At 44.5% G+C, this 24,388-nt stretch overlaps 1 protein-coding gene across 6 annotated transcripts in view; it reads right to left on the bottom strand.

The window, feature by feature from the left end:
- SMOC1 (SPARC related modular calcium binding 1) overlaps positions 1-24,388 on the bottom strand; it is a 147,256-nt gene that overhangs the window by 119,641 nt on the left and 3,227 nt on the right. For 4 of the 6 annotated variants that reach the window (XM_064713665.1, XM_064713666.1, XM_064713668.1 and 1 more), the window contains exon 1: positions 8,321-8,545. In XM_064713665.1, the coding sequence (XP_064569735.1) occupies positions 8,321-8,425 (105 nt within the window). In that variant the 5' untranslated portion in view covers positions 8,426-8,545. Of the gene's footprint in view, positions 1-8,320; positions 8,546-9,823; positions 9,983-24,388 lie in introns of those variants that run through there. The other 2 variants (XM_064713670.1, XM_064713667.1) reach the window with 2 other exon arrangements.

Genomic DNA, 24,388 nt, shown 5'->3' with positions numbered 1-24,388 from the left:
AGTTCTTAACTTGCACCTAGTTCCACCACGTATTTGTTTAAGCCCAAGTGTAGAATGCATATAAATCTGCTTCAAAGAAATTGGAAGGGAAGTGGTTTGATGTACTAGCTGGAGTAGGTTCTTTAATCTTCACACTACTCAAGGCAGTCTGTGCTGCAACAAAAGATTACCATACTACACGTTTCTTACTAGCATGTATATGGTATACACAGAAGCAAGATCTAGAGATAATGTACATCTGGACATTAAAGGATACCACTATCTCTACCAGGTGCTTTCACCTAAGGATGTTTCCTTATCTATTTGATTCCTGGTTCATTCCCCCTCCATACCATATGTGGTCACATTGCTTCTTGTGCAACCCACAACAGCCAGAGAATCTGAGACAGTTACCTTTACATAAAGGCTGTATTGGATTGTTTTAATTTGTTGGAGCATCAAACCCTAAAGTATTAGCTTTACAACTGAAGGATCATGTGATCTTATATTTTGGGTTCTCTATATAATCAAAGAAAAAGTTGTTAATCAACTATTCAGGATTCCATGGAATAGAACAAGTTCTATTCCATGCATCACAAGCCTACATATAGCGGGTAAGTTAGTGGAAGTTGCTCATCAAAAGGCAGAATGTGGCATCCCTGTGCAATTCAAATGATAATTCTCAGTCATGAAACAGGGAAGAGAAAGGGATGGACAACATTTTCCACATTTCTTCTAGTCTGCGACCCAAGCAGTGGTAACAGAGGACTGATGGCCAAGAGAAACTCTGAAACAGAATCTGCCCACTAAGTGTTTGGAACCTCTCCTCCCTATTTGAGGATCAGCAGTTCCCTCTCGATATGATTCCAACTATCATTAACTGGACCAGTGGCCAAGAAAAACCTTAGAAAAACAAGTTATTTCATCTGTCCTACTTCTCCACCTTTCTTATCCCAACACACCTTCCCTTCCCCTTACTACAACTCGATCAGAGGCTCTCCCATGAGAAAGCCCTCACTTTTTTCAGCCTCTCAACCCCATCTTTAATCAACATCTCAGTGGCACAGAAAGAGCAAACTTCTTCCACTCTGAATAGAGTAAAATTACATTATTTTAGTTTGTCACAAGACTCAGAATAGAGAAAAATTCTATTAGGCAAATGCTCTTATAGCAGTGAATCAAATTTAACTTCAGACTGACAAGGGCTGCCTTGTCTGTACCTGACCCTACAGAGCCAACGTCAACAGATTCATTGAACAGAATCTCAATAGTCTATGCCTTGCACAGAAAGAATGTTGCACACAAACAGCTTCCTTCCCCTTAGCCACTTCCAGTGTACGGGGCAAAGCGACCCAGTTTACAGAGCCCGGGCACATGCTCTGGGCCTATACTCAAGCAGTGAGCAGTATGGTGCTCGGCAGCAGTTACTCAGGTACAGTGCCCTGCTCACATTCATTCATTTACTTCATCCAGAGGTAACAGAACTCCAGTGCCAGCCCAGGAGGCGAGTCCAGGTGCCCATGGCAGAGCAAGTTATCTGCCTACACACACCAGTTTCTGTATGACTTCCTCCACCTGCATGAAGACTCTGCCAGCAGCACTGGTGGGTTGCTTGTCTAGGCTTTGCTGCCAGACTATACTTGCCAAAATCCTGAGCCAAGCCTTAATGATACAGCCTCTGTTACTATAGTAACTGGTGTTATTTTCCTATCTCTAGGCTCAGACCTTGGGGGGAAGTACTTAAGTTTGTTCTCATTTCACACCTACCACTCACTTGCCTGCTGCATAGGTACGTGCCACTCCAAATGAAAACCTCTGTCAGCGGGCCCTCAAAAGCAGCTGGCCCAGCCACAAGCCAGTGGGAGGCAAAAATGCACAAACCCAACATGCAGGCACATCCTTCTGAGCAGGCTACAGCTGGGAGACCAGTGAAGAGTCTGACAGCCCAGGCAGCTGGAGGCTTAGGAGGCCTTCCAGGCCACTGCTCTAAGGACACACTCAGAACACAAACATCTGAGAGTCACAGAGTGGGTCAGGTTGGGAAGGACCCCAGTGGCTTATCTGGTCCCACCTCCCTCCTCAAGCAGGGTCATCTTAGAGCACGTGACACAGGATTGCATCCACACGGTTCTTGAATATCTCCAGTGAGACACACAGGACATCCACCAAGGATGTTATTCCAGGCTGCTGCTGATGCCTTGGCATCATCCAGTCAGGCTCAGGCCAGTCTCCAGGGTACCCTAAAGACTAAAGAGTGAATCCCTCCATAAACCAAAGCCAGTTTGCTCCATTGTCACCCGCAACACCGCAGGACTGCACTTTCAGCATGAAGGCCTTCTACTCAGACAGCACAGATTTCCCTTGAAGCAGCTCTTGTAGAAAACCATAATAACCATATTTGTCACCTCAATTTTTTAAGAAATTGCATTGGTAAGAGGGCAGGCCCACTATATGAGGGAATGTTCTCCTCACCAAACAAGCAGATGACTCTTTTCTAAAACCCATGAATATTGCTAACATTATCAATATTGTTACTGCAACATCCCACAGGAGCCTAAGTTGCATCAGGAACCTACTTTAATAAAGAGAAAAAACATACAGGATATGAGGCATGAGGCTGGTTTCAAGGTAAGGCCTTATCCTGGGAAAGCTAATCTCAGGCTGAACAGCTGCTGATAGCCTGTATGAGGCCATATACAAAGAACTCTTTTGTATGGTGGGTGGTTTTCACTGTCCTGAATAAAACTTTACACCCTGGTGTGACTAGCTATGCTTTCCTGTTGTTACTCTCCTAAAGCTACAATGCCTCCTCCCCTCAACACAAAAAAAAAAAAAAAAGAGCGCAGAGTTGCATTCTTAGTCAGGGTTTTGGTGCCAGAATACTTCTTCCTCATACCTACAAGCAGTAAAGTCATCACACACACAAAGCTTCACATGGTTCACAGATAGGCTGCTGAACACAAGTTGTGACTGCTCATGTGAGCCAGCCAGAAGAGACAGCCAGCTACATACTACTTCCATCACATCCTGGTAGTTTCTCTGCATAAGCAAACATATCAAACTGACCTCCCACCTTATCCAGAAAGCTCCTGCATGGAATAGATTCACCCACATCAATTGCAGCCTTCCCTGTTAGAGCAAGAACTACACAAACAACAGCTTCTCACAAATGAGCATAGGAATCTTAGAGTCCCACCAATGCAATGACAGCAGTGAAGCTTGTAAGCTTCATAGTTCAAGTCAGAACACCTGCTACTCTGACAGAGTATCACCTGAGTACCAAAGCAGTAAACTATAAACTACTCTCATGGCATGTCAAGCTCAGCTTAAGGTCTGCTGTGCCACAAAGTCCCTGGACGGTGCATCAGTACCAGAGAGATCATGGCAGCCCCCAGGGAACTCTGACAGGAAGCCACCACACTGTCACACAGGATGCTTAAGTATGACAGTCAGCACAGGAGCCTTCAGGGATCAGCTTTAGTTCCACCTGTATTGCTTCCATGTTTAGCTTCTAATGTTAGCATAAAGCTTATTGTGTAACACTTAACTGCACTGTCAGATGTGCCAGCACCAGAAGAACTGGGATTCACCAGCCAAGTGAGAGACAAATGGGGTTTTGTTTGTTTGGGTTTTTTTTGACATAGTAATGTCGCAATTAGTTTGAGATGGCAGGATAAGAACATCTAAGATATTTAAATAGCAGTATTAATATTTTAGAGCTACTACACTACTGAAATGAGTTTACAGTCATCTTACCAATTGCTTCAGGCCATCTGGAAATGAAAGAAGCCAAGAGAGCATCTGCTCTGCACTGTGAAGATTACCTTAGCACACTAGAGCTAGAAACTAGAAAACTAAGAGATTATCATTGTAGGTGTTCCACCAGCTACAGAGCTTGCTGCCACCACCAGCAAAAATACATGAGCAGCTTCTTTTTCTGTACCCCATCTTTTGCTGGCCAGAAATCCTCCATTAACAGCACAGCTCATTAACATGAGTGGGAATATTCTTGTAGCTAACTCTGAAGCTCAGGCAGTTAAAACACCAACTCTAAGACTACAAAAAGCAAGTAAAATCCTACAATATTTTTCTGTTTAGAACAGGGCCTTCTGTTCCAATAGGAACATAATGTTTTGATACTTCTCTACACAAGAATTAATCCTGTTCTTCAACAGAGTTGCATACTGTTTAAAAAACACAAGTCAGAGCAGTTTCTTTAGTACACATAAATGAATTCAGCTGACAATAAAGGTCTCAAAAGGAGCAAGGAGAAGGAGAAATAAGCAACATAGCTCCATATATAATTAGAGTTTCCACCTGGGTAAAAAACATCCTTCATCCAACCAAAACAAGCTATCTGTTTGCCATAGAGCAACAAATCTGTCCCATCTCTTTTCTAAAGACTTGCCTTTGGGTACTTGTTTTGTCATTAAATTAATCTCTCCAATGGTAAAGAAATCTAAAAGCATGAAAGTGCTTCAGTCACTAGGTACTAGTGTAGACCTTTGCAGTGTAGAATGGCAATTAATCTCAAACACGAAACAAAATTCAGTCATTGAAAACCTAACATTCATTTTTCTGTTCTAGACCTCCTATGTATGAAGCTCTCTGCTTTACAGTCTTATTACACATGCTTGCATAATTTCTTCCTACCATAAATAACACAGACTCCCTAATTTTGGTATGCATAAAGACACCTGCTTTGTAGAACCCTTCCTGTGAGGCTGCAGTGAACTGAGAGCAGAACATGCTCCTTGTGCCACTCCTGCATAAGCTGCAATGCTGCTGCCTCCTCCCAGAGGGGACAACAAAGCTGCAGGAGCCTCTTCAGCACTTTTTACCAAGACTCTTATTTGGTGTTCTAGCTAGTAGTCAACTGCAGCAGGAAATTCCCAGTGCTCTGTGGCACTCCAGTTTATGCACTGGAATCTGCTGGTAGCATCACAATTTTGCTATTTACTACCTTCCTTTTTACGGGCACAGAACTGTAAGGTCCTCCCTCGTCTCCAATCAGCATGCCTTTCAGGGGAGGATATGACACATTTCCATGCATGAAATAGGAAGAACGTTAGAGTGACTACCCTGTCCCCTCATCCTTTTGTCCTCTGAAGTCACTGGAGAGGTGCAAGTCCCCAGTCCAAGCCCATCCAAGATGTAGCACATCTTTCGACTGCTGCAGTCTCATTGTGTGCCTTCTGCAAGCATCCACCATTTCTCTGTGCTAGTATTTGTCATTACTGCCACCAGCAGTTCTCTGCCATACATGAAGTTCAGAATGGTCAGGAGTTATAATCAGAAAGCAGAGAGCCAACACAGATCTTTCCCTGAACTAGAAAAAACAAAGGTCACACTTAATTGTCCAGATGGAGAAAAACAAAGCTTTGTGGCACAATCTATTTAATCTGCTATGAAAAAATACTGCTTAAAGGCACCACACAGTAGGAGATCCAAGAGCCAGCCTGGTCAAGCTCCCCATCCTATCACTTTGGATTCAAGGAGAGGGGAAGCAGCAAGACCTGCCTTGTCCCACACCCCATATCTCATGCCAGCAGAGAGAAAGAGGCACACAGGAAGATAAAATGAATAGCAAATAAAGCCTGATTATCTTTTTCCAGAAGGTAGCATCCTTCAAACAGACATTTTTCAAGTATAGTCCCACGATGCTCTTTTGAGCCACAAAAGTAGAAGTGACCAGGTGATTGTGTAACACAGCAGAAGCTTTACTAGAGTCTGTCAAGTAAGGAAACAAGTCACACAGCCGCCTTGTCCTATTTCTAGGACATGATATTAGACTTCCTATGGGGCTTCACTTGGGACAATTGTCAGTAACTCTCACTGGGCAACACCATACGTGCAAGAGCCAGATGTTTCCTACGAGTCACTGACACCAAGCCTAAGGAATTCACATCACTGCTCATAGTTTCACTATAACAAGAAACAGCAAGCTTCATACATCTTTTGAGAGCCAGAAGTTCCCCAACAGACCTGTAGGTACTAGCTGCATTTTTAATTTACCTTGGTATTCAAGTAATTATCCTGAACTCACTTAATCTGAAAGTTTCATCCCTTATTGGCACAAAAGATGTAGATATACCTATTTCTCTTGAATACCTCAAGTTTTTCAACATTTTCTGCAAATAGTAGCAACCATTCTCTTCTGTTTATGTATTTAGTAACAGTACTGGCTGCCTATCTTAAAACACTACAGTAACAAGAGAAATGCAAGGAGGAAGATCTAGAACTTGATTCAAGCATTATTGCTGGTCATTTGAATTCACTGAGCAGGACTAAAAACTATTGTTCACCTTTAAGAGTTTCAGCTTGCAAATATATTTCTAGCACTTACCATACAGAAAAGAGTGCAAAAGAGCAGGTATCACACTTAGCACTTGAACAAGAGCAGTTCCCCAGACCTGCAACACTGACACCTGGCCAGGGAGACTTCCTGACAGGAATACACTCTTGATCACAAGTCCACACAAGAAATACATATTGGCGTAACCTGGTAGTCATTATTTAAGAAATTAATAATAAAGTATTTTTGTTTTTATTGGAACCTAAAGCATGCCACATTTATACTAGTGACAGCTTTACTGGCAATGTCTAATCGCCAAAAGAGATGAAGGTCAGGGGCTTATATCAATCAATCTGGTTGCAAGCAAGCAAACCAAACGCCTCACCTTTACATGACACTTTGAGGGGCAAAAATAAGAGATTTCATGAGTAAGACATCCTGGAAATATACAGCTTTCCATTTAAGAGCTTGTAAATTAAAACACTAGGTTAAAACTTTAAGGCACATCTTCCAACAGAACTACAGATGTTAGTGTTCACAGCTGATATTCTCCCCAGTCATGAAGAAAGAAATCGCAAAGTCAGTGTACTTACTTCAAGCAAAAAGTAAATCAGTAGTCCTTTGTATTTGGTTTCCCACTCCCCTGAAGTAGCTCCCACTCCAAGATAACTGAGCACAGGGAGCAATTAAACTGCCTTGTAAAGTACAGTACAAAAAACGGTATATATGAAAACTGTTTGGTATACAGGCTCATTGTACAACATGCACTACCATCAGGATTTTTTTATTTTGTTTCAATTGCACTTCATTAAAGCGGTTAGATACTTGTGCTGATGAAGACCCTAGTCACCCAGCCAGACTCTTACTTATCACCTTTAAATTCCTCTCTATTTGAAATCACTCTGATCTTGAGGTTTATGCTTGATATCAGGTAATAAAGATATATGCATAACCCCCCTGTGTTTCCTGATCTTTCAAAGCAGGTCTCAGTAATTTACAGCACACACCAGTTCTGACTTAGAACTAGTGAGATCAGAACCAACAGTTGCTGTTACACATCTGGCCATAAAAGAGACTGCACAGCTGAACACAACACAACAACATCAGTGCAGCCAGTAGTGTGCTTTTCATAGCTCTGAGAAGCATTTAATAGCCTTCATGGTCAAACACTCCCATTAGAAAAAAAAAAAGAACATTTCACTCAAGTCCCTTGTTGTTATACTTTGGCCAAGTAGGGATTTCAAAGACTCCTAGTCTTGCCTAACTATGGTCTAAGTTAATTAGGTACTACACTTCAAGCATTTTAGATAGCATTTAGATGTGCAAAAACGTATATGGCCACTGCATCCAACAAGCCTGCAGAGTGGCAAGTTTATTCCACTTACCCAGAGCTATGCAGCAGCATTGGCTGAAGAACAGCTACTGTTTTGTAGCTTCATAACTGAAAACTCTCACGCTACTCCGTAGTGATGCTGCAGTGGTAACACTCACTCACTGGGAGAACCATATTTAGAAAAATGTTGGGTTCTCCCCCAGAGCAATGTAATAGTTTGGTAAGTGAAATGAACAGCCCCAGCAAGAGTCAGGCATTGTCAGATTAAAAAAAAACAGAGCTAGACTCCTACAGGGAGAAACCTGGGCTGAAAGGATCTAGCTTTATTGGAAGGATTCATTTAATCCCTGCTTGAGAACATAAAAAAAGAAAAGTCCTAAAGCTATGTGCTGGAAACAGGGGCTATATTAAATGCAAGTCAAGCAATATAAAAACACAGCCTGCCAACCTTCCCCCTCCCGTGTTTTTCTGCAATAAATACCAACAAGTTAATAACCGGTGTATGAACTTCTCGCATGCAGCCGATACCCGGCTTTTAATAAGCGAGCGGGGCAGGGCCTGGCGAGGGTCTGCGCCCGGGGGTCGCGGGGCCGGGGGCGCTGCCCGGCGGCCGGGGCTCCACCTGCGGCGCTGACAGGGCGCGGGGGCGGCGGGCCGGGGCAGGGCGCTGCAACCTGCCGCGCCAGCTCACTTACCCGGGCCAGCTCACTTACCCGGGGCCCCGTGGCTCGGTGGCTGCGAGCCGGCGGCAGATGCACCAGCAGCAGCGCCAGCAGGAACGGGCGAGCCCCCGCGCTGCGCCAGGCCCGCGGCATCATCGTCCCTCGGGGCGACGTGGCTCTGCGGCCACCAGAGGCGGCTGTCCGGGGCGGTGCGGCGGCGCCGGACCCGCAACAGCAGGTTCCCCGCCTCGGCCATGGGGATGCCCGTTATAAAGCCGCGGCGGGGCGGGGCCGGCCGGCACTGACCGCGCCGTGCGCCTATCGCCGTGCGGCCGCCGCCAATGGCGGGGCCGCGCCGCCTCTCGCCCGGCCCCTCGCCACCGGGCGGGCGGCGGAGGGCGCGGGGCGGGCGGCGTCCCCGTGCTCGCGGTGGCACCTGGAGATCCCGGCGGCGCCTGGAGCCCGCGGCGGCCGGGCGTGTGTGCGGGTGCCGGGCGGGCCGCGGGATACGGCCGGCCAGCGCAGCGAGCACTCCCCGCGGGGCTGCCGGGCTGCGCCCCCCGCCCCAAAGCCGTGCCGGGCATAGCCGGCGCCAGCCCCGGGCGGGGGCAGTGACAGCTGAGCCTTGCAGGCGGGCCGGCCTAGCGAGCAAGTAAATTGGGCATAGGAAACCAGCGCATGGTCACAAACCGTGTTCATTTGGTCCTGAGGCCAAGGCTGCTATAGGAGCAAGCTCGTGTCTCAGGGAGAGCAGATCCTCGTGTCACCTCCGAGCCGAGGCATGGCCGAGCCATAGCCACAGGGTCTACCTCTCCCTGAAGATCTTCCTCTGGGTTCCCAGCTGCACAAGTGGCCCCAGAGCCCATTGCTTTGTATTGCCCAGCAAATCCTTCAGATCTCATGCAGGTGATGTGTTTGGGGTCTTTGGTAATACATGCCTTGCACCTGGGAGAATATCCCAAGTCCAAGATTGGTACCTCTTGAAGTGACAAGCTCATAGAGACTGCATGTGGGTCCCAGTTCATCCAAGCACCAGGCACTCCTAGTAATGGGAAGTTTGGGTAGAAAGTGAGCATCGTCATACAACGGGCAAGTTAGTGCAGCTGTGGAGCAGAAGGAAGAGAAGAGGGGAAAATGGCGATACATCTGCCGACAAGGCTCAGTATCTACAGGCATGTCTAAAGAGGGAGTACCATGGCATTGCAATGGCAGCAAGCTGTTGGCCTGAGCATTGGAGGCAGCGAGTAATGCCAAGCCCTCTACCCGAGAGAGGGACTGAGCAGTGGAGATATCTTGTGAACTAGACTGGCTCGCATTTACATCAAATTCTTAATTTTCAAATTACCAGCTTGAGTTTGATGTTGGGCAGGGCTGAGGCCCAACATATTGCAGAGTAATATGCATGGGAGGCCATTGCTGTGCATGTAATAGTGATAATAACCTTTAGGTAGGCCTGTTTTGTGCTGCTTTTATGGAAACACACAAAACTTGACATTTTTTCACACAATGTATTACCTTTCTTTACTCAGTGACCTTAGAAGAGGCAATACTCACACTTGCAAAAATTCCCTGGAGTGTATCCGCTAGGTATGGGGAGGGGCTGCTACACCCACACAAAGAACCTTGTTACACAGTAGAAGTCATGTAATTCTGGCATCTTATCAGAGCAAAGCAGAGTGGGTAGGTATAGCGGTTGCTTTAATCTTTCTTTTCCTAAAAAAAAAAAAAAAAAAAAAAAAAAAAAAAAAATTAAAAAATCAAAAATGCCGCCAATATGTAACATTTTGTCATTAGCCTAGACAGGATAAGTCGTTTGTTACTCACATGGAGCTCTGCCAGTATTCATTATTCTTGGCTTCCAGATTTCTCTGGGACTCCAAACACAGCGCCCCATACAAGCCTACCTTAGTCCTAACCCTCACCACTCTGCCAGCCTAGTTCTAAGCTTTGCCAGTATGGCCTGTGGTATCCTCTGATTTTCCATTTCAAAGTCTCTCTGATCCACACCTGAATACATGCCATTCCACATGACACAACCAGAGAGACCTTGAAAGGAAGAGGAGGGGAAGAGCTGGGAAATCTGAATATGAGTGTCCTTGTGGATATCAGGATCAGCTTGGTTGAGGTTGGGCAAGTTATACCTGTGCATGCCTGAATCTCTTAAAAGACAGGCCGAATCTAGTACGGTTTTGTTGAGGCAGTGATCCTACCACTCAAGTACCACATCACCTCATACTTAAGTTTTGATTAAATTCCAGTCCAGATAACAGTATTACACTTGCCTACATTCTCCTCTCCAACTTCGTAGGGGGATTTTTGCATCTGACCTATTTCGTGTTTTGCCTTCATGTGTTCATTATCACTTGTACTTTAAACATGAATGCCTTTCTTTGGTGTATTTTTCACACACAAACACAAGGATGTCAGGATCTCTATGCTAGAGGTTTGTTACCACCATGCAAAAATAATTGTTTTCTTAATCCCTAAGAGAGAATACCAGCTACACTGGAAACATCTCCACCAGTGCCTATGAGGCTCTGACACCAGCAGCACCTTTACACCAAGTAAAAGTTCCAGAGAGGGTCAGAAATTCCCAATTACAGAAACCTTTTACCCCTTCATGGTCAAAGATGTTCATAACCTTGCCACACATACTCCCAGCCATGGCCAGGCATTTCTCTGTAGTGAGAAATATTTCCCTTGTGGATAGTAACTGCCTTAGTGCAGAAGACAGTTCATAGCCTGGCTTATGTATCACCACTAAATTTTACTGAGCTGTTCCAAGCCCAAAAATCTCAGCAAGTCACCATTCAGGAGGCTGGAGGGATATCCAAGCCCTGATCAAAGACACGATTAAGAGAGAAAATACATGGGTCTTTTCCAGTGGTCACTTTCACAGCTGAAAATGTGTGTCTAACTCTTTGGCACACTGTGCCTGGTACTCTAGTTTGTATAGGTGCACTTTACTGGTGTGTCATCAAATAAAAATCTAGGTAAATAGAATAAACTACAGAAAGAGAAAGTTTTGGGCCATTAAATTGTCTTTTGTTTGTCTCGGGTTGCTGGCAAGTAGGAACTGCCTGCACTGGGCATCAGTGACATCGCAGAGATGTTGAGGAACCAAGAGAAGGCTACTCACCAAACATAAGAGGAATTGGGCACCTAATCTTGTCACTTGAACTCTTCTGAAAAACCCTGCCATCACTCAGAGTGCCAAATACGCTGGCACAGTGCCACTTCCATCAGTGATGTCTCCCTAGCAAACTTGCCCAGAGTCTGTAACTGAAAACCACAAAGAGAGAGGGACACAGAACTGGGAGGGAAGTTGTTCTTCACGTCCAGGCATTTGTATACCAGGCCCAACACATGGATCCTTCAGAGGAAGATGTAAGTTGAGCCATAATGAATTCAGCTATGCAGTGATGGTAAGGTAGCACTGAAACTGGTACCGTTGGGGCTTGCTGTGTGCATGAGATCCAGCCTACAACTTACACCTCTGAAGACTTACCCCAACCTGTGCCCGTCTGTGTTGATGATTCATATCTTGTTGCCATGGTGCTCGCATATCACGTGCATCACCACAAACTCATGGCACAGGACGTGTATATTGGTGGTCTTGACAGCTGTTCAGGGAGAACTGTTTGATTGCTTTGATCATTTGCCTCTGCTTCTACTTGCCTTGTCCTCAAACAAGTTTCAGAAGATCACTGTCCTCTTTTAAACAGTATTGGCACTCAGAACCATCATGGGATTTATCTGCCACAGTTTTCATCAGGGCACAAATCCCCTCTTGCACATGTTTAGTAGAAACGATTATTCAACTTTCAATAGAAAATAATCTGCAGCCTCCAAATATGAAGTAATTGCTTTTAGGGACTAATTTACTGTTAGAGGTTCTTTTTTAAGTCAGTAGCTGCTACAATCACTCCTGCAAGAGGTTTAGATGTCACTTCTTGTCACAATTTAAAAAGAGGCAGAGAAGAACATGAGAAATTTGCTGTAAGATTTGTTTTTGTGGGTTGTAACAATGCAGAATTTAGAGCTTTTTGGGGGTTGTTTGTTTGTTTTTTTAACTTTGTGACCATTGAATCATTTGGACCATTTAATCAGAGAATTATCCATTGCTGCCAGGTCTTAATTACTGAGAACCTCCAGTAGCAGAACCTTTTCTACTATGCTGACACCTGCAAATCTCCATCTAGAGGCAAGTTTGGACAGTCCAGAGTAAAGACTGAAAAGCCACAGCTGAGCACATTCATGACCCTATGAAGAATAGCAATCACTGTTCAGTCACCCTAAAATGAGGTGGAATACCCTTTCCCCAGCCTCCCAGACATAGGTAGAGTTAGGGGAGTGTGGGGAGGGGCTAAGTTTGACTCACTGATTATGAGGGTGGAAATCAGACATCATTGGGTTCAAAAAGTTTCAAATCACAGCATACAACAACATCATCCCACCATCAACACAGCTTTTTACTACATCTGGCACTTTACTGCATTCCTTTCCTTTTTGTTTTCATAATAATACTGGTGTATGGCAAACCACTTTTTCCCATGTTGGAATAACAGTCAGTTGCTGCTAACTGCAAAGTATTCACACTTGTTAAGAAGCAGAGATACATTGCTTTGGGGTGTTCAGCGTGTTCTGGGGTGTATTTGCTGGATTATGTCAAAAAAAGAGAGGCTCGGCTTTTTATGGAAGCCAATTATGTGTATGTATATATATACTTGAATGAAACAGAAAACCTGTTAGTAAAAAATAAGTGTCTTATTGGGCTTTTCATCCTGAAAGTTCTTTGCAGAATATTCACTTATACTTGAATGAAAAGCTTTGTCAAAAATATTACAGGATTTCAAACCTTTTCCCATTAAATCCATTTAGAGTCTGCCACTTCATTCATTATACTTCATACAGAAATTCTGTTCAGACTTTTTCTCTACAAAGTATATTAAATTGTATTGGTCCTTGCTGTGCAACTTTGGTTTCCCAAAGAGTTGCTAGTAGTCCTGATTAGTTCCCACCACTGCCAGACCCTCAGCTCTCAGTAGTGCCCATCCATCTGATCCTAATAACCCAGTCATACCTTCATGCACCTATATTTTTCCATCATGCGAAGAGCTGTTTGCCATAGCCCAGTATTACTATGAAAACAGAACAAAATGAAACCAAAAAGAAAGGGATGCAGTAAAGTCCAAAATGTAGTAAAGAGGCAGTAATGCTCATTTGATCTTCGGTATTTTTATTCATGGTACTTCAGCACATACCTAATTTTAAGGGTGGAACCACTACAATGACATAGCTTAAGTTAGTCTCTAATCTGCCAGCTCTTTGAAAACAAGGATATTCTCATTGTTTGACCTTTTTACTCTTACTTATGTTTTGCAAATTATAGGCTATGATGCTAAAAATCAATATGGGGCCCACTGCAGTGGTGGTAAATGATGGATATATATATGGCACTGGAAAATTCAATGGCTCTTCCCAATATCTATCTAATAGATTTCTAACGTAAATTGTGCACTCCTTTGAATTCTGTAAAGCAAATATAACATCACTCCAGGCTCTAAACAGAATGCCAATCGACCGTATCTTTAACCTTTAGAATCTTTAAAAGTACTTAATAACCTGCCAATTTTTTTTTTTATTTTGTCAGCTATGAGTTTGAAGTTGAGTTGGACTCCATATGGACTCCAGAAAAGAGATCTGTTCCAACTTCATTTATCAATCTTATCAAGTCAAGGATTTCTTCTGCTCATCCTGTCTACCTGGGTGGGATAGATGGAAAGTGGGTGGGGAAAAAACAACCTCTGCGCTGAAATTTTTGAGGACTTGGTACTCTGGGCTGCAAATGCAAAGGAGAGCAGCTGGTGAATCCCCCATGCCCATGCCAAGTGGGCTCACCATCAAAAGTGCAAAAGAAGTGTGTGTGGGAATCAGGCCAGGGCTCATGGAAAGCAAGGTCTCTTGCCTGACCTCCCTTCCATGTGATCCTCCACCAGCACAGACAACAACAAAAAGGAGAAGGAAGCAACTGAGGACCAGGCCCTGTGAGTTCAACAAGTTATGATATTGGGACTTAATTTTGTTGCTTGAGCACATTTACCTTTCCTCACAGAAATGCTCAGATGAATGCAGTGAAGTATTTTGTCTCACAGGTTAGCATCCCGCTCATCTGCCTCTCTCCATTAGCAGTCCGTATCTTCAGGAAACTCAGAATCAGATTTATGTTCTAAATGGCATTAAACAGCTCGGAAATATACTCCAGCAAAGAAGTCCTGACATCAAATTAGGCACTCTTTGTCTTCTCATTGTGGAGGCAAAATGGTGACAAAACAGCAGAATGATGTTCATTCTAAGATGTCTTGATCCCACAATTTTTCATCAGGGCCAAGAGTAACACTTGTTATCGGACAAGCAAAGTTTGTTTTTTCTTCCCTACCAGTTTCTTAGCACTGATTTAAGTTTCACACTGACACCAGCAAAACGGCACTTAAATCACAGCCCTGAGAACCAGCTACACATATCCAAAGCTGAGCAGAGTTCAAACCTCAGCCCTGTGCTGATACAGAGTCTTTTCTGTTTTAAATTGCCCACCCACTCACTATTCCCAGCTGCCGAGCCACATAACGTTCAAAGACCACACACAAGGTGCAAGAGCAATAGGGGCCTGTTGAAAATTAAAGTGCAACAGCTTAGTCAAGAGGATAGACTCCAGCATTGCTGCCTAGAAAATGGGGGCAAGGAATGAGACAGAAGGGCAGACACAACCGTGGGAGATCCGTACAGAAAGCGGTGGGAATCTACACTGGAGTCTATTTTGCAGAAATCCCCTATCCTCAGCTCAACAGATAACAGGGACACACAGATCTTCCTATGTGAACACAGGCAAGAATCAGCTCAGAAAAAGAGCTGCTGCTTTCCAGAAGCTAGACAAGATACTAGGGTCTCAGGATTTGTTCTCAGCTTGTCTGAAAGCACATAGAGCTGGTCAAAAACCCTCTCTGTGCCTTATTCTCCTTTCTTGAGCAAGTGTAAAGAAGTGTAAGAACATGTTTGCTATGCTCTGTTGCCCCCCAACACGCAGCAAAACTGTCAAAGAGCTCTGGCTTCCTCTCTCCAGTGCTGCTGATGAAGGGACCTTGCTCTGAAATGCACTCATTTGCATGCCATATAGTAATGCCACCCATTTCTCTTCACCCCGTTGTAAGAGCACATTGCTATTGAAAATTACAGTGTTGCATTACCACTCAGTGGTGGCACAAAGGCAGAAGTGGGTCAGCACCATCACACATCACAGTGCAACACAGCCCTTTTTAGAAGAGTGTGGTCCTCCTAGCGACTACAGGCTAGTACTCACAGGGTCTGAGGCAAACTGGTGAAAATAGACCATATTCTGAACCTATCTGCTCATATGGCCAAGTTTGCAAAGAGTTTTGCACAAGAAGAGACTGTTCACCCGAAAATGTTTTAAAAACATTCTTGGGTTTTGTCCTGTTGCTTCAATACATATAGAATATGTCTTCATACATCAAGATTTTGTGCTTGTCACTAACCAAGACTAAATGCTTAAAGACTGAGTCAAGCTGTACTCTAAGTATGGGCTGTTTAATCCATAACTAAATGAAACGGCCTCATTGCTGAGATGAGGCAGTGTTGTAACAGCACAGCTCAGCAGTCAGAACAAGAAACAACCAAGGTGGTTTCTAACAAAGTGCTCAGCATGTTTGAAGAGGCAGACTGCCAGCGCTCTATGGTGTCATCCTACTCCCTACTTCTCAGCTGGGACAGCAGCTAAGAAGAGAAAAAAGGAGGGAAGATGAAACACAACATGCCATGAACTTTCTCACTGCAGCTCTGATTACTACTAGCAAAAGAAAGTAAGCCAAAGAGGCACTGGAAAGAAAGACTCAGTGAAGTACCCCATAACAAGTACTCTGAGATGGTGGTTTGAACCCAGAACCACATAGCGTAGCTAGCATGTGTTCCTATAATGATCTAAAACAGAAGCACAGATACACAAGTGCTTGCAGCACTGTCAGGCTCCTACCTGTGATCCCAGGTTTGGGCTTCAGAACACACACAACAATAAACAGAAGGATACCAAGACTGGAATTTTGGTAGTTAACTCTATTGCTCCATTCATTTCACCACTTTCTTAAAAAACGAGAAATATAAAATAAAATATAGGCATAAGTGCACACCATTTTGATCTTTTGATTCCTGTCAGAAACTCAGTGCAGAATAAAACCTTCCAGCACACAATTGCTTGCATCCAGCTTTTTGAAATATCCCACTGTGATACATATCAACCTTTTCCTTTTGATTGATAGACTTTGCTAGGAAACACAGCAGAACAGATGTGTGTGCATGGGTGCCATCAAATTAATTTTAACGCTCTTTTTTTTCCTGCTCCCCCCTCCCACCCACATGCTTATAAAGTTATTCTGAAAGACATGAGAACTCTAAATAATGGGGGGAGGGAAAGTGGGGATTAAAGCACATCTGAAGAAAGTAGTATAAAATTGCACTGAAAGCAAAGAATCCTCCCACCATAACCTACCCTTGTCCACCCCTGTGTCAACAAATATGCAACCAATTAATGTAATTGCAGAGTTATTTATGGCGCACAGGAAAGTGTAGTCAGGGACCCTGAGAAACAAGGTTGTAGGGATAGGAACGCCTGGGTTTCCCCCTCACCCCCTCCTTTGCAGATGTTTAAGTTGACTTGTGGTGTCCATGTGTCTCATAACCAGCAGCCTGTCTACTTTGCAGGTGTTGCTTGCTGTATGGGGGTGGGTAAAGTGGATGAAAGGAGACCTGGAAAAAAGTTGGCGTCTTCTGATTTCAAACTGTGACCAAAAGATATTGGTTGGGTTTAGATATTCCCCCGCCTACTCCCACCAACTTTGCAGGCTACAAAAGCCCCATACTTAATCCCTTCAGATGACCCTTCCGACAGCAGCAACAACATTTGAACAACAGGGGCAAAAAAAATTTCTTAGCTCCATGATTTGATTGTTCAGGGTGACAGTTTTGTTACTGTTCAGTGCCCTGCACAAGAGAGGTTTTAATTAGAGCTATTGAATGGTTTGAATTGGCACAATTAGGGTCAGCATTAATGATTGCTGCATGTGTTCTTTTGAACAGTAAGGGCTTTTTTTTGCCCATGGACAGGAGGGGGTAGCAGCTAATGAACTAGGAGAGTGCAAATTATCTCTGCAAAGCTGGGGCAAGTGTAATACACACTGGGGATAAAGTGGAGAGCAGGAAGAGAGAACCCAGCTTATGGGGCTGATCAAGAAGACTTCTCAGGAGTGGACTGAGCACCATCAGTCTCCAGTGCTTGCCATTTGCTTCCTCAGGTGTTAGGGTGCTTGCATAAAGCACTGACTAAGATGTATTTTTGTATCGCAGGGAACACCTCAGAAAGGCAAAGTACATTCAGTACTTTCATACTGAAAAACACAAAAGGAGAAGGGGAAAAGGCTGCAATCTGCTGAGAACAGTAGTCTGCTTCAAAACAAGGATGTGCTCATGCAAATTGGTGCTCCCATGAGTAGGCTTGTAGGGTTTACCCACCTCCCATTCACTTCAGTGTGATACTGGATCACTTCAAAGGAACACAGCCACATAAGAGACAGACATATACATTTGTGTACAAAGACCCTGCTCTGTGTGTGTAGAAATGCCTCCCAAATACACACACCTGCTTTTGCAGCACAGCAGGTAGATGCCAGAGCCCCATGCATATGGCACCTCTGCCAAAGGCTGCTCCTTAGAAAAGAGAGTCCTCACAGAATGTGCCGCTTGACTGAAAGAACAGACCTCCTGGGGGGCATACCTATGGTCTCCTCAGAACTTGTAGATCTCTAATGTGTTCATTACAGAGTCTCTTCCTGATCCACACAGTCTGTGAAACTCTTCAGAAATGCTCCCAGGTTGCAGGAGGAATACACTCCTACGTCATTCCAGCATAGCCAAAGAGACTTCTCTTCCACAAACCTACTTAGTGACAATACCCATGTGGGTGCAGAGACTTGCTGGCAGCACAGGACCTGCCCCACTCTTGTGAAGAACCTCCATTGCTTCTGGCCTGTGCATGTCCTCCCCAAAGCATGTGCTATTTTTGCCTCAGGCCTACAACAAAACTTTCAGAGTATTCTCCATTTACTAAAATAAGCCTTTGGTCAGGCATTATATTAGAACCACAGGCCTTGCTTTGCCTTCAAGGTACAGAAAGGGTTTGTTCATGTGCCAGCTCCCCAGTGGTGGAGCTTCCCTCCCCCGGAGAGACAGCCACTCCCCACTTATATGTGCAAAACATCTGTTTTTACTAATGGTGGATTGACCCTCTGATACCTGATCAACCTCTAAGTCCCTTCTGGGCTCCAAAAAGCCCAGATAGGACATCCCTGGTAGGGGCACCCATGGGGCTGTCTCAGGTCTGGCAGTACCAGCTGAGCCAGATACTGGCACTGATCTCTGGTCTGGCCCTAAATACCTATGCAAGCCATCAGGCCTGCTGTAAAATGTCCTGTCTCATTGCCTGCAGTAATAATGTCTCCTGAATGTGACCCAAAGATGGAAATACATTGCCAGGCACCAGCATCAAGGAAAAGGTTGATTCTTCAGGAAGTTTAGTTGGTAGAGCAGAAATGTATATGCTGTCAGAGGACTGATCTTCATACATTTTTCAGAAAACATTTTCAGCCAAACTTTTTGCAGCTATCCCAGAGTGCGGCCACCAACACCTAACCACTAAAATTTTTGAGGCAGAGCACTGGCACCAGCCAAGGCTGCACAGCCCACCAGCTCCTTCATTGGCAAAACAGGTAAAACTGTGTGCATGACTGGAGTGGAGAAGCTGGGTGGAATCCTGGGTGTGCAGTCTTGGCTGGGAACTAGCCAAATACTTCACCTCTTATACATGCAAAGGAAAACAAAGGTGCTCAAAATATGGAGAGAATGAGACTCTTTGGTGTGGTTAAAAGAGCTTTCTGTGCATTTCTATTATGAGATATTTTCAAATCTTTTAGTGTCTTACTCTCTCTAAACATTACCTTCTCTTAAAAAAAATAAAATTTCTCTGGTTTTTCAAAGTAGGTAATATAAATTATGTTATTATTACCTAGGATACCCAGTAGCCCAACATATTTGGAAAATAATTACAGGCCACATTCTTGCCATGCAAAAGAGGTCAAACAGACTGTTTGTGCATAAAGAGCTCATATTCACTGATAGGCTTAATCCAGTAGGAATTTAGTCTGCAACAGGAAGATTTAAGCAGTGATGCTGCTGCAATCCATTTGAAGCCTATGGATGGATACAAATCTAATGGGCACTCACAGCTAGGATAATCTCACTTAGTTTTCAAGACAGAAAACTAAGGCAGACCCATGGTCTACCCTGGTGTGAGTTACCTACTCATTTGTGGCTCACAACAAGTTCTTTACCTTATTACCAATTTTGTAGTTCTCATGTCCAAGACACGTGAGAGTCTATCTCATAAAGGATCTTTCCCCAGGCGTGCCAACCTCCAGGGCATAAAGAGCCCAGCAGTGCCCAGCAGAGGTCTATGGCTGCCAGCTGGAGGTGAGCAGGTAGATGGCAGGAGGGTGAGAGCAGAGCTGCAGCAGTTGTCTCTCTTGGGAGCAAGCAGTGTGGCTGCAGGTGCTTCGGCTCACCCAGCACCCCAGAATGGAGAACACTTCTCCCTGCCCTTGGCTGGGCAGAAGGAACTGGTTCCACTGGGGCTCAGCAGAGGCGCAAAATTGGAGTGCTGAGGGAAGGGCAGAGACACAGGCAAACACCTCATGGGTGCTTTTGCCATTGGCTGCTTTCGCACCCTCTCCCCCAAGCCTCCCTCATAAGGACTTCAACTGTTCCCATGGCCAGCAATTTTGTTTGGGCAGACATCCAGCATTGCTTAGCAGATCCAAAATGACACCTCACACATTCTTGAAGGTGTGAAAGAAACAACCAAGCTGAATCACTTCACCACCCTCAGGGTACTAGAGGTGATACCATAGACTTGCCAAGGAAAACGCAAGGACATCCACAAACATTTCACGACCACCTTCTTTGAGTCTGCTTTGTTATTAAACAGTCCTGGCTTTTGGCATTAGCTGGAAAGCACAACATACAACTGCTCAGGCAGGACCCCTGCCTTGGCTTTCTTGTCATATATCCTCAAAAGGGCAAGACTTTTCAGTAACAAGTTGATTTATGTCATCCAATAAATATATTAATAGTCTTCGTATGGGTCATTTACAAGCAAATAATAACTCTGCAGGTGGGAGGATGGGGCTAATACCATAGGCACCAAACTGCCAGCTGGGCCATGGCCTGAGGTTCAGCTACCTGGAAAGAGTCTGGAAGCTAACAAGCAAGAAAGTGCATGTGACGTGGAAAGCTGAATGTGAGAGGGAATATTATGAGAAGCTGGCAAAGGGTGCAGGTGGTGCTGGCTGGATCCCTTGTGTGGTTACGGGGAACGTGTGTGAGCAACAGCCGAACCACAAGATAGCTGGAGTGGAGCACTAAGGACATTCTGGGAAATGGGGCCTTGCCAGGCCAGCATGCCTGGTAGCCATACCTGCAACAGCATAAAAGTCTTAGATAGCCTGGTTAGCAGTATCAGAAGTAGCAAACTCAAAAATGGATATATGGCAAAACCAGGACTACAAGGGAAAACTAGATAGGTGCAGGTTGTCTCTCTGAATTGAGGAACTGAAATGGAGATGGAGGGGTAGTAAAGAAAGAGTTCAAGGAACACAGAAATGGATAATAAGACAAGAAATGGATAATAAGACACAAGATTCATGTGTCTGGGAGCATTTGTCAAGCAGCCCTATGCTTGACCGCTGCAGCTGGAGCCAGCAATGAACCAAACCCTTTGTTTCTGACTATGCCACCAGAGTCAGACCACCCCAGCCAGAGGACAGGGCTTAGCAGGGCAGGGGATTAGCTTTTGCTAGCTGGACAGACAGATTGAGCATCCCAGTTTGGTGCCTGTTCCAGAGCAGATGGCATTAGCTGCCATTCACCACTGTGTAACAGCTAAGATTTTGGTTTTCCGTCCAATTAATACAGTTAAACTATTGGAACTAAATAAGGTGCCTTGTTTACCTTCAAACTCATGGTCTACACCCAAGAAAAATATTTTCCAGGAAAACCATTTGCACTGAGAAATCAGTATTGCATGTCCTCTGCCTTGGTGTTGGCACTGATTAGGAAATAAAAAATCTGCAACAAGCCTTTCTGTGAAGTGATGCTTAAAAGTTCTGCAAGCACTCCCAGCAAGAAGTTATAAATGCAGACTTCAAAAACTTGTCAGAAAAAAGCAAGTTACTCAGAATGTACTTCATCTGAACATTTACTGAATGCTTCATACAGACTTATTTTACTGAAATCAGTCAACCCATCTCCAGCTTGAGAGAAATACATCTTGTATTTAACCTCTACAACATGTAATTATACCTCAGATCACCCACAAATCAGAAGAGGCTGTGTTTTTCAGAATTTCTCTGTATCAGTGTTGCCATATCACTATTTCTGTGCTGCAGCCAGACCAGCACTACTTGCAAGTACCAGCTAAGAAAAGGTGATGAATGACCCCACAGAGATTAAGCGGTGAGATATCTCTCATGGCCCAAATATTAAGCAGTGGATTCACCCTTGCAGCCTTTTCTTAATGTTCCCAAGTCTCCATCCCCTGGCAGATCCAGAGTTTGTCCTTGCCTGGTCCCAGCCCTCTGCACCCAGAGCTTCAGGTCTTCTTTCCTAGGGCAGACTGGCCATCTCACTCTAGAGCTCCTGATTCCTTGCCCCCTGCTGTAACCTCTTATGAAGGCATCTTTTGCTCCAGCCTCACTAGAAGGAAAATAAGTTACTTAGATTCTGTATCTACCAGCACTTTGGAAAACTCCAGTGTTGCCAAGGCACTGGCAGAAGGCTGAAAGCAGACAATTTTTTTTGTTGACTGCTCTCTCACAGCACAGAAACGTGCAAAGCTGGACTTAATATATTGTCAAATTCATCACATGTGATAACCAGTATCAATTGCAGAAGTGTTTGTGAGAAAGCTGGGGACTTTTAGCAGAGCTGGGTAAATAAGCCACCATTAAGAATTCTATTCAATTTGAACTATTTATCCAGTTGAGTCTTTATTTCATTTTAAGCAACATCCCTTTTGCCACCTCAGAGATTTTTTCCCCATGGTTATTAGGATTTTTCAATATTGTTGCCTTGATTTGGGAGAAGAGTATATCTCCTTTTGTCACATCAAGCTACATTCTCACATTGAAAAGTCAGGCAACCAAGCTGATTTTCAGCTACATCTGCTTTTAGATCAGAGCTGTTATCTTGGTTAACCAGTGGGATGGATCAGTAGTCATGGCCCAGGATGCTTGGGGGCCTTTATCAGTAAGTTAATAGGTCTGAAAAAGGGCACCTGATGTGAGGAAAATGCACTAAGAAGAAGAGCAACATGAACTAAACAATAACTTGGGACTAGTATCAGGAATTCTAATGTAAATAGTTCCAATTCTTGTGGGTAATTCCATCACTCCACTCACAGTCACAACGAGCTTATATTCAAGAGTTTCTGCAGCCTAGAAGGGCAGCAGATCTTCCCACCTGCACCACAAGCCAACCGGCACCTTTACAAAAATCACAGTGCCCTGGAGCCCAGCCCCTTCATCATCATCCTGGCCAGGCCCAGACCCCGTGTTTGGTACCACTGACAACAGCAGAACTACCTCGAGAAGGGGTACATCCATCCCTCTATGGCTTCTAAACTTCCCTCCTTGCTCTGATTTCTCATGAAGCCTGAGAACCTCTGCACTAATTGGACAGCCTGACAAGAAAGGGCAATTTGTTACCATAGGAGCATATTTCACATGTAGCACCATGTTAAACACCTGGTGTGAGGATTCTGTAAAATTTCAAGCTAGAGCTACGGTCTTAAGTTTAACACCACTGACTGCAGACACACATCCTTACTTTCTTCAGCTGTCCCATTTTCACTGCTTGCAAATTACTGACCTTCCCTTAGCTCCATCTCCTCCATGCCTGAACTAACACAACTCAACATGGCCTTTCTGTAGGCTTGTACTGCATAAATCCTGTGCCATTATTTCTTATTAATCTAGATATCACTGGGCTTAATGGCAATCCAGTTTTGCCAGCTTCTCACAATTCCCTCTCACATTCGGCTTTCCACATCACATCCCCTTTCTTTGCCCGTTAACAATTTAACTGAGCATATAGGCATTGCTAGGTTACTTTAGTGCTTAAGGAGTGTCTTTCCCACACAGCCATTGCTATTTTCCATAGATTTACCACAGAAATCATCTCCAATTGCCACAATCAGGACTAAAGGCTCAACTTCCACTACCTAGGCACAAAAGTTCTCCGTTCCCTCAGCCCCACGATATGCCTTGGAGACAGCAATGGCCACCACCAGCCTTTTCTCAAAAGGATTATGAGCTAGTCTGTCATAGAGTTGTGAGCTACTAAGCAAAGTAAGCAGGTAATTTTCCAACAGCGACTAAGTGCAATTCTGAATTTGAGGTAGGATTTCTACATTCACCTTCATGGTTTCTGTAATGATATTTCATGTCCTCCCCTCACCCCCTATTCCATCTTTCCAAGCCGAAACAGCCTAGGAAGGGGCTGATATCCCTTTGCCACCCACACAGATGTCTGCACTGCCAAACCGGCACCAATGGCCATGCCCTTTTTCATCACCAGACCAGCAAGAATCCAACCTCACCTTCACATCCACAAGTATGTTTGCAATTAGAGTAATTTCTATTTTCATTATGTGAGACCCAAGTCTTTGGGCTGCAGTGGTCTAGGGAGCTCAAAGCTGTGAATCTCAGGAGGCACCTACAGAGCACTCCTGCTGTGCTGCCCAAGTCACAAGACAGGCAAGGAAAGGATATCCAGCAAGAAAGAAAGAGCATAAAAGAATTCAGCAGAGGGTGGATATTGGTATTTATGGTACTCTTCATCAGGTTCCATCCTTCCCCTTGCAGCACTCTTATGAGTAGGAAAATATACCAGTAACCTTGTCTACTTTCTGCATGTAACTCCCCTGCTTGGATGCAGAAAGCC

Source organism: Zonotrichia leucophrys, chromosome 5 (genome assembly GCF_028769735.1).
Source record: "Zonotrichia leucophrys gambelii isolate GWCS_2022_RI chromosome 5, RI_Zleu_2.0, whole genome shotgun sequence".
NCBI classification, from domain to species: domain Eukaryota; kingdom Metazoa; phylum Chordata; class Aves; order Passeriformes; family Passerellidae; genus Zonotrichia; species Zonotrichia leucophrys.
The sequence above is the reverse complement of the archived record's forward strand: the minus strand, read 5'-3'. Positions and strand labels throughout refer to the sequence as shown.